General features: G+C 35.8%; 2 protein-coding genes and 1 pseudogene across 4 annotated transcripts in view; all 3 read right to left on the bottom strand.

Moving 5' to 3' along the window:
• LOC144442627 (arylacetamide deacetylase-like) overlaps window positions 1–1,755 on the bottom strand; it is a 5,169-nt pseudogene extending 3,414 nt beyond the window's left edge. The window contains exons 1-2 of the transcript XR_013481646.1: window positions 1,681–1,755; window positions 549–705 (exon numbers count right to left, since the gene is read on the bottom strand). The product of XR_013481646.1 is annotated as an arylacetamide deacetylase-like (transcript). The remainder of the gene's footprint in view (window positions 1–548; window positions 706–1,680) is intronic.
• Window positions 1,756–4,298: 2,543 nt separating this feature from the next.
• Window positions 4,299–10,134, bottom strand: LOC144442150 (arylacetamide deacetylase-like). Its single transcript, XM_078131417.1, has 4 exons — window positions 10,000–10,134; window positions 9,305–9,539; window positions 6,123–6,186; window positions 4,299–5,187 (listed from the first exon to the last, which is right to left on the bottom strand). Exons 1-4 carry the CDS (start codon window positions 10,132–10,134, stop codon window positions 4,407–4,409), a joined length of 1,215 nt encoding a protein of 404 aa, XP_077987543.1. The 3' UTR covers window positions 4,299–4,406.
• A 7,198-nt stretch (window positions 10,135–17,332) lies between these two features.
• The window catches only part of LOC144442454 (arylacetamide deacetylase-like), a 6,587-nt gene continuing 6,419 nt past the window's right edge, over window positions 17,333–17,500 (bottom strand). For both annotated transcript variants that reach the window (XM_078131812.1, XM_078131811.1), the window contains exon 5: window positions 17,333–17,500. This exon is cut by the window's right edge and continues 1,819 nt beyond it. The gene's annotated coding sequence lies outside the window, so the exon portion shown is untranslated.

Raw genomic sequence — 17,500 nt, 5'->3', positions numbered from 1 at the left:
CTGTTAATGGCCATTTTAACCACTTCATTGTCCGGAACACTGGTAAAAAGTGCAGTAGGGTCAAACGATACCTGTACTTCCCTTTCCTCTATTTTGGTTTCTTCCAGTTTCTGTATCAGGTGTTACGAATTCTGGATATGATTTGTGTGTTACCATGCAACTAATGGTTTTAATAGATCCGCAAGATGTCAAGATCTAAATACTGCATAAACAAACAAACAAACACCTTCTGATCTATTTCACATTTTCTTGTTGTTTTGCTGATAAAAATGCAACATTTCAAAAACCTTGGATAGTAATTATTGTTTTGTAGCATTTTTACTTCTAAAGCGTAAGATTTGAAAGAGATAAGCAAAACTTGAAAATTATGATGTAAAATTTTTAAAAAATGAAAACCCACAAATAAATCAGAAGGTCTTATAAGATGTTTGCCAAGTGTAATGTATGTACTGTAATGCTTTAGAGTAGGAATTAAAATCTGATTTATCATTCCATTAGTTCATTTATAATATAATGAGTGGTGAGGAGTAGATTAATAAGTTACTTACATAATAGTTAAGTATCTGGCCATTTACATATAGTACTCGGACTCTCATTGGTTGTGCGATTCCATCAGGGAGTAGGCAATATGTCATATATGCCACTAACGCTCCAATGACTATTAGCCAAACCAATTTAGACATGGCGTCAATGTGTAGATATCCACTGCTGATTTGAGAAAGAGAGAGAGAGAGAGAGAGAGAGAGAGAGAGAGAGAGAGAGAGAGAGAGAGAGAGAGAGAGAGAGAGAGAGAGAGAGAGAGAGAGAGAGAGAGAGAGAGCATTGTATACAAGACACACACATATATTACGTAATTACGAAGATAAAAGTGCTAAATACTTTGTTGGGTAACATTTGCATGTTTTTAGTTTATTAAACTATCCATTAGACATGCCCGTAGGTGTACTAGTATAAGGTGTCGCACGAATTACTGTCGTGAGGTCACTTGGACTGTTTTGTACTAAGTGTCACGGTACATATGTATCATCATTAATCACGCTACACAGCCGTATTTATGTATCATTTACATAACAATATACAAGTCTACACGACTGGGGAGTGATTGTGACGAAATAGAGGCCATATTATATGAATATATGTTTTCATAGTTTATATTTTACTTGTTAATAATTTTGTTTAGTGACATTGAAGGATTGGCTAGCCTTCGCTTGATACACAGGACCGGATTTGCAATACTGTTTCATGCATGCAAAGTCACAGGTGCATTCAAACTCGGCAGGTATACTCAGACTACAGTACGGCGTCACCAATGTTAAGTGTTGTTGATAACTGAGTCACGTATGCCGTCAGATCAGCTCGCTTGGATGTTAAAATTTTCAAAAATAGACTGAAAGTTATCGATAAAACCCAGCTGAAATTTGTATACTCAATGTTTATACAGAGTTGTGTTTTGCAACGCAAGGTCAAATCTACCATTGTGAAGCTCGGTTATTTGTTAGCAACGTTACTGAAGGTTGATCCATATGTCTGCGTCTGTGAGGTCATGCATTTTATGGTAACTTGTACAATCTCGACAGAACCGGACTCTGGGCAGCCTATAAAAAGATGAATGTATCAACAACATTGATACTTCTATCATCTGCAAACGAGCAGTTCTGCTGAAAATTAAAGCAAGCTTACCCGAATAAATGTTTCAGCGATCCTTAGAAAGTATTCTATTCACAGGGTGACATTCCCGTTGTCAATCGTCTATAGGGTTCACCCGTAGGTTAGCGATGTTATAAATGGTCCTGTTGATTATACCACAGGGGGCTCAGGCTTAGTTAGTAAGAAATACATGAATGAAAACAAACAAACAAGAACAACAAGAACAACAACAAAAACAACAACAACAACAACAACAACAAGAACAACAAGAACAACAACAAAAACAACAACAACAACAACAACAACAACAACAACAACAACAACACATAATTACTGAAACCCATGAACTACAAATCACTATCAACTAAAGTATGTTTACATGAGACGAGAATTACAATTTGTTTTCCTATGTGTGAAAATTAATGGTCACGTGATTGGTATTGATTTATAAATACTCTGAGATTTGTATTTACTAGTAATATACGGCAAATCCCACCCCCTTTCTCTCGTACATTGTGGGATGTACGTACACTATAATATTAAAGTAAGTGTGACAACTGACTTCAGGGTCCATACATAATAAGAAATTTCTTCACAGATAGATAAGGGCTTCACAAGGAGAAATCTAAGTCACATTGCGCTCTAACCTTCACTCTGAGACACTTATTACCAGGATGGCTATCCCTTTAATCTTTAATCAAATTTGGTGGAGAAGCATCAGAAGAATATGGCTAGTTGGGAAGATGTTGAAGGGGTCCCTCTCATGGTGCACAGATAGGGAGGGTCGGGAGGGGGTATCTGTCAAATTGAAGTTGTGCATGAGTCATTTAAATGACACTTAATTTGTTTTCAAAGGTGACACCCCCTACTTTAAGTGGTATTTTCCAAACTGACCCCGCCCAATTTAGGTGGTATTTTCCAAAATATCCCCCCCCCCTTTAAGTGGTATTTTCCAAACTGACCTATTGTCCCACGTCAACTGATGTTTTTTTTCAAAATACACTTCCACCAAAAACATCGCGCGCCCCAGTTAGTTCAAAATGAACTTAACCATGTTCACATTAACATGGTTAAACGATAGCTCCTGAGGTCTAATTCGGTTCAAAACCAAATATTTAAAGGCTCAACTTTGAGATCATCAGAATTTTCATCCCCCTCCCCTTCCCCCTTTCGTACCCCTAAATTGTTCATGCCTCTGTCCATTTGCTCCAAAAGCCGTAAATTATGTTCCTTCCATATAGCGACTCGCTTAACGGGTTACAAAGTGCCACGTCAGCTTTTTCCCCAAGAGAAATGTTTTCAACAACGTTTCAATGACTAGCCTGTAAATTTAGGCCGTGATGGAGCGCCCTCACACATCAGTCAAATGCAGCCCGCGTCTCATGTCAATGTACACGGTGTGTCACGTAATTCAGAATAATATTCTTGGTACCTGAAATGACCATGGTTACATATACATCAACAATCAACATTAAATACTCTACCAACTAGACTATGCCAATGCCCTCTTGTTCGGACTACTTCATGCGCACATCAGCAGTATTTTGCAAAGAGCACAGAACTCAGCCGCCCGACTTATCACACAGTCAAGGAAACGTGATCACATCACACCAATCCTGATGCATCTCCATTGCCTTCCGGTAACCTTCAGAAATCAGTATAAAATTCTATTTCTCACCTATAAATCATTAAATGGTCTCGCCCCTCAATATCTTGGTGAACTTATTGTAGTTAACAACTCTACAAGATCTTTCCGCTCTAGTCGTCAGGCATCATTCAAGGTTCCCAGAACAAAACTGCAATTCTGTGGAACCAACTACCTAACACTGTCCGCTCTGCACCGTGTCTTGAGACTTTCAAATTAAGACTAAAGACAGTTTCTATTGTAAAGCGTCAGTGAGCATCATTGACGGATACTAGGCGCTATATAAATCTCTTTATTTATTATTTAACAACAATATGTGTACATGTATACAGTCTCCCCAACCCAACCCAGCTTTCCACTGGACGTTTGTATTCTTCTTTATACATGTAACATGGTTAGGTTGTGTTAGTCTGGCTCATTCCCCACCATCATTACCTGTTTTCCACCTCTAAGGGTGGGGTCAGAAATTACGGTAGGGCGGACTGGGGAGAAATGGGGGGGGGGGTTGCTATTTCTGCCCAGGATCAAGATTGAAAGATAAAACCCTGCTGACGAAGTATCTCCAAGTACAGGTTACGGCCCAATGTGAGACCTTTTTCGCAAAGCTGACATGTATTTGTAAGTATGTATGGACGGTGAAGTTGATTGCCACTGTTAGTTTAATGTAGTATACCATACTGTACATCTCTGAAGTGGAGGGGGGGGGGGGGTTACTACAGATTAAAATATGTGTAGCTGGAAGGGGGGGGGTTTCGAAAATTCTTGGGTTCATTTCGGGGGCATGACATGTTTTGAAAGCGCGAAGGAGAGGGGGGGGGGCTGCGAATATTTTTTGACCAAAATAATTTCTCCCCAGGCCCCTCTACCGTAAATGCTGACCCCGGCCTAAGCTTTTAAGATAGAATTTCAGAAAAGTTACAATTTTGCTCTGAAAAAATTAGACTGTACTCCACTTGATAGTTTATTTTCGATAATGAATGACTTACAATCTTCATATGCCCCTTTTTGAAAAATCAGTCAGTTTCACCAAACGTTGCCAAAATATCCTACTCTGGGTATTGGAGACAACCATGATTATTGTATTGTGATTACATTTTGTTATACACAGACATGTCTACAATCTACTTCTAGAGTATTCGATAAAATCGTCCATACATTGCTGACCAACTTCAAAACCTAAAGAACCTATCTGACAGAATATTCCATGGAAACCTTCTTCGTAATGTTTCCATGTAACAGATATATTTGTTTCTTCAAGCCTCTTGGCGTACATGATACCGTCGTCTCTCAGAACATCAAACCCAGCAGTAAGGATGTAAGCTGGTGGTAAACCACTTAAATCTGACCTCATCAGTGGTGCGAAGTATGGATTCATCAGAGTGTCTTGAATCTTCGAAAAGATTTCAACATTTCCGAAATTCTGATTCTCCGGAGATTGATATTTACCCCCTTTGAATTGATTTGGAATGAGACTATGATCTAATAATTTCTGATGAGACTTTTTGAACTGTGGGGATGTATGGTTGTTTACCATCATAGCTTCCATGTGATCAACCCTTCCATTCATATACATCGACCAGAATAGTGTCATAAACTCTGCTGTAAGAGCAACATAATGCTGTTGATAGGAAGGTGTTAGAAAGTCAACTGCCTGCAATGCTGGGTAGACCAATCCTTGGAACTTTAATTCAGGTAGATTCAACAGTTTGTACTTTTCTTCGAAAGTCAGCATTTGCGGTACAGCTGCTGCAAGATTGCCACCAGCACTGTCACCCATCACAGCAACTCTTGTGGGGTTTACACCATACTCCCCAGCATGCTGCAAAAACCAAACAGTAGCTTTGACACAGTCTTCCAAAGGTATTGGAAATGGATATTGTGGTGCCATTCGATACCTGTAAATCAATCCAATGATAAAAAAGTACTTTTTAAAAATAAATTATAACTCTGACTTTGAAAATCGTAACGTATGTGATTCATTTAATGTGTTTGATGTTACTGCCCTGACTATATATTCATCGGGCATTTTTTCTTCAGATGTCTGCTCTTAATTATTCTTTAAACTCACACATATCGATATGTACACTTAATTTCTCTTTACGCTTTGGCAAATTCTATCGGATGGAAGAGATGAAATTTGTTAATAACACAAATCTACAATATGTGCATTACAGGGATGTAGAACCTTGGTCCGTACCCTTTATGAGAATCGATGTGAACATAGAAACAGGCAGGCAGGCTGGATGGATGGCAAGCAGGTAGGATGGTAGACAGACAGACAGACAGACAGACAGACAGACAGACAGACAGACAGACAGACTGGCGGGCGGGCGGTCTGATGGACGAAAGGACGCACGGACAGACAGACAGACAGACAGACAGACAGGCAGACAAATACATACATACATACATACATACATACATACATACATACATACATACATACATACATAGTTTACATACATACATACATACATACATACATACATACATACATACATACATACATACATACATACATAGTTTACATACATACATACATACATACATACATACATACATACATACATAGTTTACATACATACATACATACATACATACATACATACATACATACATACATACATACATACATACATAGAAGCATTTGTCAGAGCCACTGTGTGTATTTTAGCTGAACATTACAGCAAATCATCAGCTAAAATACACACAGTGGTTCTGAGAGATGCTTCTATGCAATCTTTAACTGCCATCACTAAATTTCAAAAACAGTGTAAACTTGACAAAAATATACTTCTACCTGAATAGATAATAAAAGCCAAGCACTTACTCTACAGACACTACAACAATACCAAGTCTTGCTGCAATGTATTTGGTTACGGAATGGTAGATATCTAAAGATAAGTGGAAGGAAAATATATTACTCTATGTAGATCTTAAACATGTCTGCGTATAAAAATACATATATAGGATTGATATAGGGTGTATATATAGGGTTGGTGATGAAAATATAACCTTCCCCTGGTATATGTCAATATGACATTTAGCTATAAGGAATAGTACATATTACACCTGATGCACGCTGTGTTGTATGTGTATGTGTGTGTGTGTGTGTGCGTGTGTGTGTGTGTGTGTGTGTGTCTGTGTGTGTGTGTGTGTGTGTGTGTGTGTGTGTGTGTGTACGTACGTACGTACGTACGTTAGCCCTCAATCTGATTAAAGTCCGATGTAGATGTCGGCTAACCGTTCCTTACTATTTAACTCAGTATTTTTCCTTGAACTGACCTTCTTGATACATGTTTAACTCTTTCGTCTTGATGGTCGCGACCATATATATTTTATTTCAGACTAACATTGTATATGGCCGTTCAGGCCGTTCAGGCCAAAAATATTTTTTTTTTATTTTAGCTATAGTATTTTATATTTTTCGTACTTACAAACTAATTTTAACCGTTTATGTACTTTTATTCCATGGTTACATTATTGTAATTGAAATAAGTTTTCATTTATTTGAGAATATTGTTTTATTTTTCGTCAAACCAGAATTTTTTAAAGGATTATATATAATTGAAAGTCAAAATATATTTTTTGTTAAAGTTATTTTATTTTATTTTTTTAATTAAAAAAAAAATTTCAACTTTTTTTTTTCTCAACTTTTTTTTTGTGGCTGGCCGAGTCTGCTGACAGGCGCCGGTCGCGAGCACGTCGTGCTCGTGACAGGCGTGTCCTTCGTCCTCCATTACGATGTGTTTCGGCGCCAAATACACGTTCTTATTACCTTCGAAAATCGAAATTGATCGCTCAAACATTATATCAGATCACAAAACTGTTAATTTACGCGTGATAGTATCTGTTTTTTCCAAGCACCGCGACTTCAGCCGCGTACGATCCATGTGAAACGGGTAAAGGTATTTCCAAACGGTCAGCCAGGTACTTCTAGTACGAGCGCACATGTTGACGTCGACCTGCTGTACATACGTAGACGTGTTGTTCTCAACTTTTCATGATACATGTGTACTCTGAACACCAAGAGAATGTATACTACAATGAACGATGAAGTAAACTGAATCTTTACAACAACAACAACAACAACAACAACAACAACAACAACAATGATTACAACGTCACAAGGCGATATAGAAAAGCTGGTTTAGGTTGATATGTAATACAGCAGGTCGACGTCAAGATGTGCGCTCGTACTAGATGTAGTACCTGACTGATCCATTGGAAATACGCGTTCACTTTTCCTCATGTTTTTGTTCCTAAAGCTATTTTGCTCACGCTCACATTATAGTGTACCATTTTATTTCAATTCTGGTCAGTTTCACAATAATGAATGTAATTGTTATTGATGCAACAAACTTTAGTTGTTTTAGATTAACTACCTTTACCCGTTGCACATGGAGCGCATCCTATGTACTACATCATGTAATACATCATACATGCAGTCATCATCACATGCGGTGTACATATGTGTGTACGCGGCTGAAGTCGCGGTTGTTGGAAAAACAGATACTATCACACGTAAATTAACGGTTGTCAGATCTGATATAATGTTTGAGCGATCAATTTCGAAGGTAATAAGAACGTGTATTTGGCGCCGAAACACATCGTAATGGAGGACGAAGGACAAAAAAAAAGTTGAGAAAAAGTTGAATTTTTTTTTTAAATTAAAAAAATAAAATAAAATAACTTTAACAAAAAATATATTTTGACTTTCAGTTATATATAATCCTTTAAAAAATCTGGTTTGACGAAAAATAAAACAATATTCTCAAATAAATGCAAACTTATTTCAATTAAAATAATGTGAACATGGAATAAAAGTACATAAACTGTTAAAATTAGTTTGTAAGTACGAAAAATATAAAATACTATAGCTAAAATAAAAAAATACTTTTGGCCTGAACGGCTTCCCATAATTGTACATGCACTTTGACGATATTATTGGTGCCATATATACTTTACTTCATGACTGACTTTATACATGCACTTTGACAATATTATTAGTGTCATATATACTTTACTTCATGACTGACTTTATACATGCACTTTGACAATATTATTAGTGTCATACATACTTTACTTCATGACTGACTTTATACATGCACTTTGACAATATTATTGGTGTCATATATACTTTACTTCATGACTGACTTTATACATGCACTTTGACGATATTATTGGTGCCACATATACTTTACTTCATGACTGACTTTGTACATGTACTTTGACAATATTATTGGTGCCATATATACTTTACTTCATGACTGACTTTGTACATGCACTTTGACAATATTATTGGTGTCATATATACTTTACTTCATGACTGACTTTGTACATGCACATTGACAATATTATTGGTGCCATATATACTTTACTTCATGACTGACTTTGTACACGCACTTTGACAATATTATTGGTGTCATATATACTTTACTTCATGACTGACATTGTACAAGTGGCTAAGAATTGTAGTTGTAAAACAAGTATTGTTGTTTTGTTTCTTTAGTTTTGATTAATGCAAGGCATTTTAACTTGACCAAAACAACGTAAAACAAGATAAACTGGGTCTATGTTTTGTTATTGGTCAGTTTCAAATAACTGAATATAATGGACGCAGACATTTTATGCACATGTTTTGTTTTATTTTTATTTGCTGGGAGTGGATTAAAAGAAAATTTTAGTCTAGTTTCATTTCAAAATGGCATGCGGATTAAAACATCTTTAAATCATAAATAGTCGAAAACCTGTAAAAATAGAAAGACTGACAGCAATCGCGTGATTTAATAATTTTATGCAGGCATGTAATGAAACTATTTAGGTCGCGTTTATATGATGGCCGACCAGTACAAAGTTGCATAATTTTTTTGCGATTTTCTCCTCGCTACCAAGGTTTGTCTGCACGTGGAGAAATCATTGCGTAGAGAGAGAAAACCATTATGTGGGCCATATCATGGAGAAGACATTGCGGCTAAGGAAATTTGCACTGGGCGGCCACCGTAAGTTTACCTGTACTACCAACTATCCAACCTCCTCCATGTATGTACACTATGCCAGGCACTGGCTTAGCAGACTTCTCAACAGGCTCATACAAACGTACACCAACCCCATCAAAAGTAGTGTCTGAGTGTTTTATTGTAGGTTCCTCGTCCAAACCACATCTGAGTACCCAATTCTTAACTGCCCACATTGAATCAAGTGCACTAAACTCATCGGTCAAGCCAAGAAAAGTTGCACCAGTCACCTATAGGAGTTGAAGTTATATATGTTAATAATATACTTGTGGAAAATGTTTGAAATCAGGTGAGTGTATGAAGAAATTGTATAAGATACTTTAGGGAATCCAGTTTCCAGCGACAGTACCATAGATATACTGGAGTGTAAAATTGTTGGTACAGCTTCAGGCTACACCAAAGTGATGTATTTTTGACAAGTCTGGGAAGGAATTACAAAAAAGTCGTACTTAAGATACCTTGTGTGAAACATCTCAAAACAGAAATATTGACTAAAATCAGAATTTTGTAACTTAACTATGCATGCGAGTAATTATTTAGCACCTTAATGTGTGATAAAACTATTCAGGTTTCATACGGTGGGCGACCAATACAAATGTATTGCCATGACGTTTTGGTCTTCCATAATTATATTCTAGTTTTGAATAGAGAAATAACCACAGGGACATAATTATTTGGTATAACACTTACGTAAACTGACATTATTTGATCAAATGCATGATACATTCTCAACCTCATTGGTTGTGCAATACCATTTGGTAACGGACAATACAGGAAATAAGACAGAGATGCTCCAATCAAAACTCCCCAGACCCACTTTGCCATAATCACTGGTATAATATCACTTTGTTTTAACTGTAAGGTAAGAGGTAAATTCAAATTTCCATTATTTAAAAAGGAGATTCAATGTCTGATTTAATTTTTTTACATTGGTCAAATAAACAGGATATCGTGAACATTCACATGCCTTTACATAAATACATGTACATGTAGGTAGGTAGGTAGGTAGATAGGTTGGTTGGATCGATGATAGGTAGGTAGATAGGTAGGTAGTTAGGTAGGTAGGTAGGTAGATAGGTAGGGTAGATAGGTAAGTAGATAGGTAGGTAGGTAGGTAGGTTGGATCGATGATAGGTAGGTAGATAGGTAGTTAGGTAGGTAGGTAGGTAGGTAGATAAGTAGGGTGGTAGGTAGGTATGATTTTAGGACGGTACACTGCTAGGTAGGTAGGACAATAGAGAATTGATGAACCAATTTACTAAGTATCACCTAAATCACTTCGATAATTCGTCACAAATGATTATCAATTAAAGTACTAGTATTCGTCAAGAAGTTTTGGTTTACTATAGCAAAAAATCTTTCTTTTCGAACTGAAAATTTAACTGTTTGTTTCTCTTTGAATTATAAACACAATGTTGTGGAAGAAGAACTAGGGCAATATTTGGTGTATCAAAAAAGATTGACAACGTTACCAGGTATGAAGTACAGGGTAGAAGGTCAACCAAGTTGATCTTTTGTCCACCCTGTCAGGTAAACTTAGATAGTTATAACAACATGAAAATAGTATTACGTGCACGTGGTTTTTTGGTTAAACACCATTATACTTGAGGAAACCTTTACAATTTAAGTTTATTGGTGACAATGTAAATTATGAAACAGCCGTGAAATCTATACTTTGATTGCCGAAAACATGTTGGTGGTAAATGTCAAAGGTTAGCAGATAACAATAGTCCATAGTTCCCTTCTTTAAGGTATGTCCCTACTCGTTTACAACAAAACAAAACACTTGTCAGTAAAGGTAGACAACAATCATTAAATTTCAAGTCGAAGTAATACACACTTAGCTTGCTGCAAGGAATATTGACTTATCAAAGCTTAAATCAAGCATTTTGCAAAGTGAAGTCGGGACACACTCCCTGACCTAGTTAGACGCAGCAAACAAAGACTCGCCCTCATAGCTATTTACCTGTATGCAGGTATACGTAAATAGCTATATTGTGCAGTTGACGACGGTCGTCCAGGACTGATCTCATATAATTGCAGCGTTTCACTAAGCAAGTTGACCTTACGAATACTTCATTTCAAAAGACTTTTTATTTACACATAATGCCGAAAGCATTGAACTAGATGCACAGATATGCAAACGAAACCGTGCAGCTATACACCCAGGTATATACCATATCAACTTTTCTTGATATATGGTGCCTCTCATTTCGGCAGCGGTATATGCATACTTCTAGCAAACTAATTCAGTGTACTTACTTTTTTTGAATAATTGTTCACATGCAGACACAATTCTTCAGACCTCAAATAGTGGATGTCTTACTTTCTATATATATGGCAGTGTACCACTGGATAATTAAACGCACTTATACCCTTTATCTGTCAAAATGTTCACTCAGTGTTCACATATAGGTTACCGCAAAATGTAAGCAGTCGACCCCGTTGGTCTCTGGTTTAGTCTTACCGCTGGCTGCGCTGTGTTCTGAAAAAGGTCACGGTCATTATTACCATATAACTGTATTGAGATTTAACATACATACATACATACATACATACATGCATACATACATACACACATACATACATACATACATACATACATGCATACATACATACATACATACATACATACATACATACATACATACATACATACATACATACATACATACATACATACATACATACATACATACATGCATACATACATACATACATACATACATACATACATACATACATGCATACATGCATACATACATACATACATACATACATGCATACATGCATACATACATACATACATACATACATACATACATACATACATACATACATACATACATACATGCATACATGCATACATGCATACATACATACATACATACATACATACATACATACATACATACATACATACATACATACATACATACATGTCATACATACATACATACATACATACATACATACATACATACATACATACATACATACATACATACATACATACATACATACATACATACATACACACACACACACACACACACACACACACACACATACATACATACATACATACATACATACATACATACATACACACACACACACACACACATACATACATACCTACATACATACATACATACATACATACATACATACATACATACATACATACATACATACATACATACATACATACATACATACACACACACACACACACATACATACATACATACATACATACATACATACATACATACATGTACATACATACATACACACATACATACACACACACACACACACATACATACATACATACATACATACATACATACATACATATACATACATACATACATACATACATACATACATACATACATACATACATACATACATGAGGATGGAGCTGAAGTGAAGTGTTATGATGTTTAACTTGGTGTGTTCATTTCTGAAGCTATATCATTTAGTCAATTCAATAAAGTGTGGTGGGCTGGAGTAATCTCTAACTGATGAGGGGAAGGTATAACCCACTTTCTGTAATTGCTTTTGGTACAAGACCAACTAAATGCACAGCGTGTAAGCTACTTCAGAAGTGATGAAATATCTTCGATTTTCGAGACACACTATTGGATCCGTACTTGGCACCACCAGCTTCCATCTTAACTTATTGATTCGATGTCCCTAGGGATGGTGGAATTCTGTACGCGCGCAAAGAGGTTAGAGAAAGCAAACATCACATATTTCCTAATAAAGCGAATGTTTAGCAATAGTATTATGAGATGATAGATTTCAGTCTCGATCTAAAAGATTGAGGTTTTCGTCAATTGTAAATAATTGGCAGATAGTGGAAACTTATATTCGACATATCTAAACTATAATATTCAAAGATGACAAGTGTGACATAAAGGCCCGGGTTTCAATCCAAGGTTCTCCTACTTAGTGTTAATTTATCAGTAGACCCAGAGCTATAGCTAAACAGCATCATTCTTTGGTTCTTATCCATATTTTTCCGTACCTCTACCAGACATTTTTTCCTTACATCATAGATCAATGAATATACAACCATTAGATGAAAATTCGAAGAGGGGTGTGCTCTAGAAGTAAGTGTATTCGGGAAGTAAAAAAATGATGGTTTGTGATCCGATCGTGGTATGTCATTTCTGAGCACATTTTTATCATTTTAGTGATACTTCACTTTTATAAACTGCCACGAACTCTTCTGAACATGCTAAATGCTCGGCTCGACAGAAATTTGAATTTTGCCTGTGCAGACCACCCACGTTGTGCATGATGAGAACGATGGGACAGAGACAATGGGACGTCAACAGTCGTCTTGACTTTTTTGTAATTTATCTTTAATATTATTAACGTTAGTTGCCACTGAAATTAATAGAATTAAACATGGTGTACGCTGGACGTTCCATGAAGTCAAGACGACTAGATCATATTTTATATGTTCGAATCCTCAGTGAGTGAGTTACTAGGCGCAACCGTGCGTTCCCACTGCAAAGAGGTCTTTTGTACGAAGTCAGAAGTCTGAAGTCAGAAGTCCGAAGCCTCTTCCCAGCTTCCGAACGAAGTTTTGTGACAGGAACAGGCCAATACAATGTATAGTAACATTATTTTGCGTCGGAAGACCGTACAACATGGGTGTTGCATTGTGGTAAATGAAATATTTGCATAAATTCATTATCCATCCGTGAACTAATAAATGTACAAAATATACATGTATATAGGAAATACTAGAAAAATGTCCTCGTGTCTAAAATAGTTTTACATTCATCATTATCTTTACAATTTTTCAAGAATTTAATTTACAATAAATTATTGTTCAAGTAGATTGGTTTAATAATTTAAAGTATTTGAGTTTGAATGTAGAAGATATCCACTAAGATCCTCGTCTACAATTCAGTTCATCACATTTAATACCAAGTCTTTCTCATCCTCATTTCGATAATTTGTTTTATTCTGTGTAACGACGGGAAAGTCAAGTGACAACAGAAATGCCACTATAGTATCAATATCTTATCATGATGACTACCAGAGCTCACGTCTGTGTTATATGTTCTGTGTGTTTCTTATTCTTTGCTCCCAGACACACTTCAACAATTTTCATCATTATCCTACTTGAAATTGTCTTTCTCAATAGAATCAGCCTGTTCTTTAGTAAATCAAAGATCACTTTTGACATCTGCTAGCTCTTCTTGTAATTTGTCATTGTCATGTCAAGCACTGCCATAGCTAATTATTGTGTTCGCTTTTCAAAATACTGACTTCATCTAATTAGAACAGTATCTTGGTCTCTCCGTCCAAGGACTGTATATTCTCCATATCACCAAGGTGACTGACTTTTAGCACAACTATCTTGGCAAACATTTCGTTGTTTTTATCGACGACGTCGGTAATCCTTGTTATCCATTGTTATCCTAGTTCACTAAAAATAGCCAAAATAATACCAATCTATAAAAAAGGCAACGCTGAAGAAATCAATAACTACAGACCTATTTCAATTCTTCCAATTTTCAGTAAAATCTTTGAATCTATCATTAACAAGCAACTTGTTCACTATCTTGACATTAAACATATACTCATTAACACACAATTCGGCTTCCGTAAGAAATTTAGTACAAAGCTTGCCATGGCAGACTTGGTCTCAGAAATTAGTGATCATCTTGACAACGGGTTTTCTACTTTTGGGGTCTTTATTGACCTCAAAAAAGCGTTCGACACTATTAACCACGAAATATTAATAAGTAAGCTACATCATTATGGGATTAGAGGTCTCCCTTTAGCATGGTTTAAAAGCTATCTCAGTAACCTACAACAGTCCGTAACAATTAATAGTGTCTCATCACCCTATAGACAGTTACAGTGTGGCGTTCCACAAGGATCGATTCTTGGCCCCATTTTATTTATAATTTATATTAATGACATCGCAAATGCAACTGACCAATTTCAATTCCGTCTATTCGCAGACGACACGAATTTATTTAAATTTATCAAGGATAATAATATAAACCTTACCCAAACCAATTGTGACTTTCAAAAGGTTTATGATTGGTGTCAAGCAAATAAACTTACGATCAATGCTGAAAAAACAAATTACATGATTATTAATACACCCCACAGGAAAATCTCAGTTGAGGGTAATATAGGAATAGACGGGAATGAAATACAGTGCGTCATGTCATCAACCTATCTAGGAGTTACTCTTGATCGCAATCTTACATGGAAATCACATATTCAAAATGTTGTTAATGCTATCACCCGAAAAGTTGGACTTATTGCACAGTTGCGACACTATGTACCGAAAGCCATTCTCATGTTATTATATAACACACTCATTCTACCACACATTACTTACTGCCTAGAAATATGGGGTAATACCTATGCAACTTCCTTACAGCCAATACTTTTACTTCAAAAGAAAATTGCTCGCCTCATTACTTTTTTTGACTTTCATGCTCATAGCGACCCTCTTTTCAGACAACTTGGTATTTTAGACATTTATAAACTATGTAAACTGCACACATGCGTTTTCATCTTTGACTTGTTGAATAATCACTTTGCCCATGATATAACACATTACTTTAAAAAACCTCCTCACATGTATCCCACCCGTTTCGCGACTCAAAATAATTTCTCTGTCCCTAAAGTTAGCTTATCTCATAGTCAACACAATATCAAGTATGCAGCTGTAACACACTGGAATTCACTCCCAGACTACATAAAAAACATATCCTACAGACATTCATTCAAACATGCCTTAAAAGCTTACTTACTTCAATAAGTAAGTAAGTACTTAGTAATAGGTACTTCAATGTATGTATGTATGTATGTATGTATGTATGTATGTATGTATGTATGTATGTATGTATGTATGTATGTCTATCTTGCTGTTTTTGTCGTCGTCGTCGTCGTCGTTGTTGTTGTTGTTGTTGTTGTTGTTGTTGTTGTTGTTGTTGTTGTAAATCCTATTTATTCGTTCATGCAAAGCATTATTTTGACAATTATTCTTATCACATTTTGTTTATTTTTCCGCTACCCGAGTTTTACCCAGTATTTTCGACTTTATAACTCATTCTGTAAGGGTTGTGGGCTTGACTAGTTCTGTAGAACTATTCCTACAACCCCCACCAGGTCCATGTAATTACTGATGTACATGTATTTGATTGAATATTCTTTGACTTAATTTAATTTATATATTTTGTTAATTTATTTGTTATGTATGTTTTTTTCCTGGTGAAATCAATAAACCAATATCTATGACAACTGAGCGAAGCGTACAGTCGTGGTTATTGTTCTCCATATTTGTTTACATCACCATGGAAACAGACCACACGTCATGTATGTATGTATGTATGTATGTATGTATGTATGTATGTATGTATGTATGTGTATATTCTCCATATCACCAAGGTGACTGGCTTTTATGGTAATATAATGACCGTAGCTTTTTTCAGAACATATATAAGTATGTTTTACTTCAAATTATTCTAACTACTTACATGCACAAAGCATGAACACCACAATAAAAGGAAATACTTGGTAAGATAAAATATCCTATAGTGCACGAGGTGTCGGGTTTGCCCTCAAACATCGACCAAACCCTTTCACGACCGTTACGTTGAGGGCGGAGAGACAAGACGTATCTATAACATTTGATAAGAACAAATCTAAACCCATTGCGAAAGAAGTTCCAATTAAATGATTTTTCAACCATGGGGCTTCGTGGATCGAGTAAAGAGAAAGGCAAATAGTCAAACAAATGCACTCATGAAATTATTTATGTACAACAACAGTACCAAAAACATTAAGCTATATTGATATTTATTAATATTAATGCAAAACACTTTAGGTATATATAATAACGCAATACATTATGTGTATATCCATAGTGTTACGCCACTAACATAGTCATGATCGTAAATTTAAATACATATTACAATTATTGTATTAAAGTCAGTTGATTATAGATATTGACATTTGATTCTTGCCATACAGTGCTAGAATAGTAAGTAGTGTAAGTGGGATTCAAATGTAGGTGAAAGGGGAAAACTATCTGTAGATATATATCGAGAAAATTAAGGTTCATAACAAAATCATGATGTTGTATATACGTAACCATTTTGGCTCTTGGTTTTCTGATAGATAAATTAACACTAAA

This window comes from Glandiceps talaboti, chromosome 11, assembly GCF_964340395.1.
Source record: "Glandiceps talaboti chromosome 11, keGlaTala1.1, whole genome shotgun sequence".
Lineage (NCBI taxonomy): Eukaryota > Metazoa > Hemichordata > Enteropneusta > Spengelidae > Glandiceps > Glandiceps talaboti.
This window is presented reverse-complemented; position numbering and strand designations above follow the sequence as displayed.

What these genes read in the sequence shown, in the direction of transcription:
- LOC144442150 (XM_078131417.1), bottom strand. Translation starts at nt 10,134, where the DNA reads ATGGCAAAGTGGGTCTGGGGAGTTTTGATTGGAGCATCTCTGTCTTAT. An exon ending in ATCAAATAATGTCAGTTTAC is followed by an intron (nt 9,540 to 9,999) that starts GTAAGTGTTATA and finishes CAACTCCTATAG; the next exon opens with GTGACTGGTGCAACTTTTCT. An exon ending in TTGGATAGTTGGTAGTACAG is followed by an intron (nt 6,187 to 9,304) that starts GTAAACTTACGG and finishes ACTTATCTTTAG; the next exon opens with ATATCTACCATTCCGTAACC.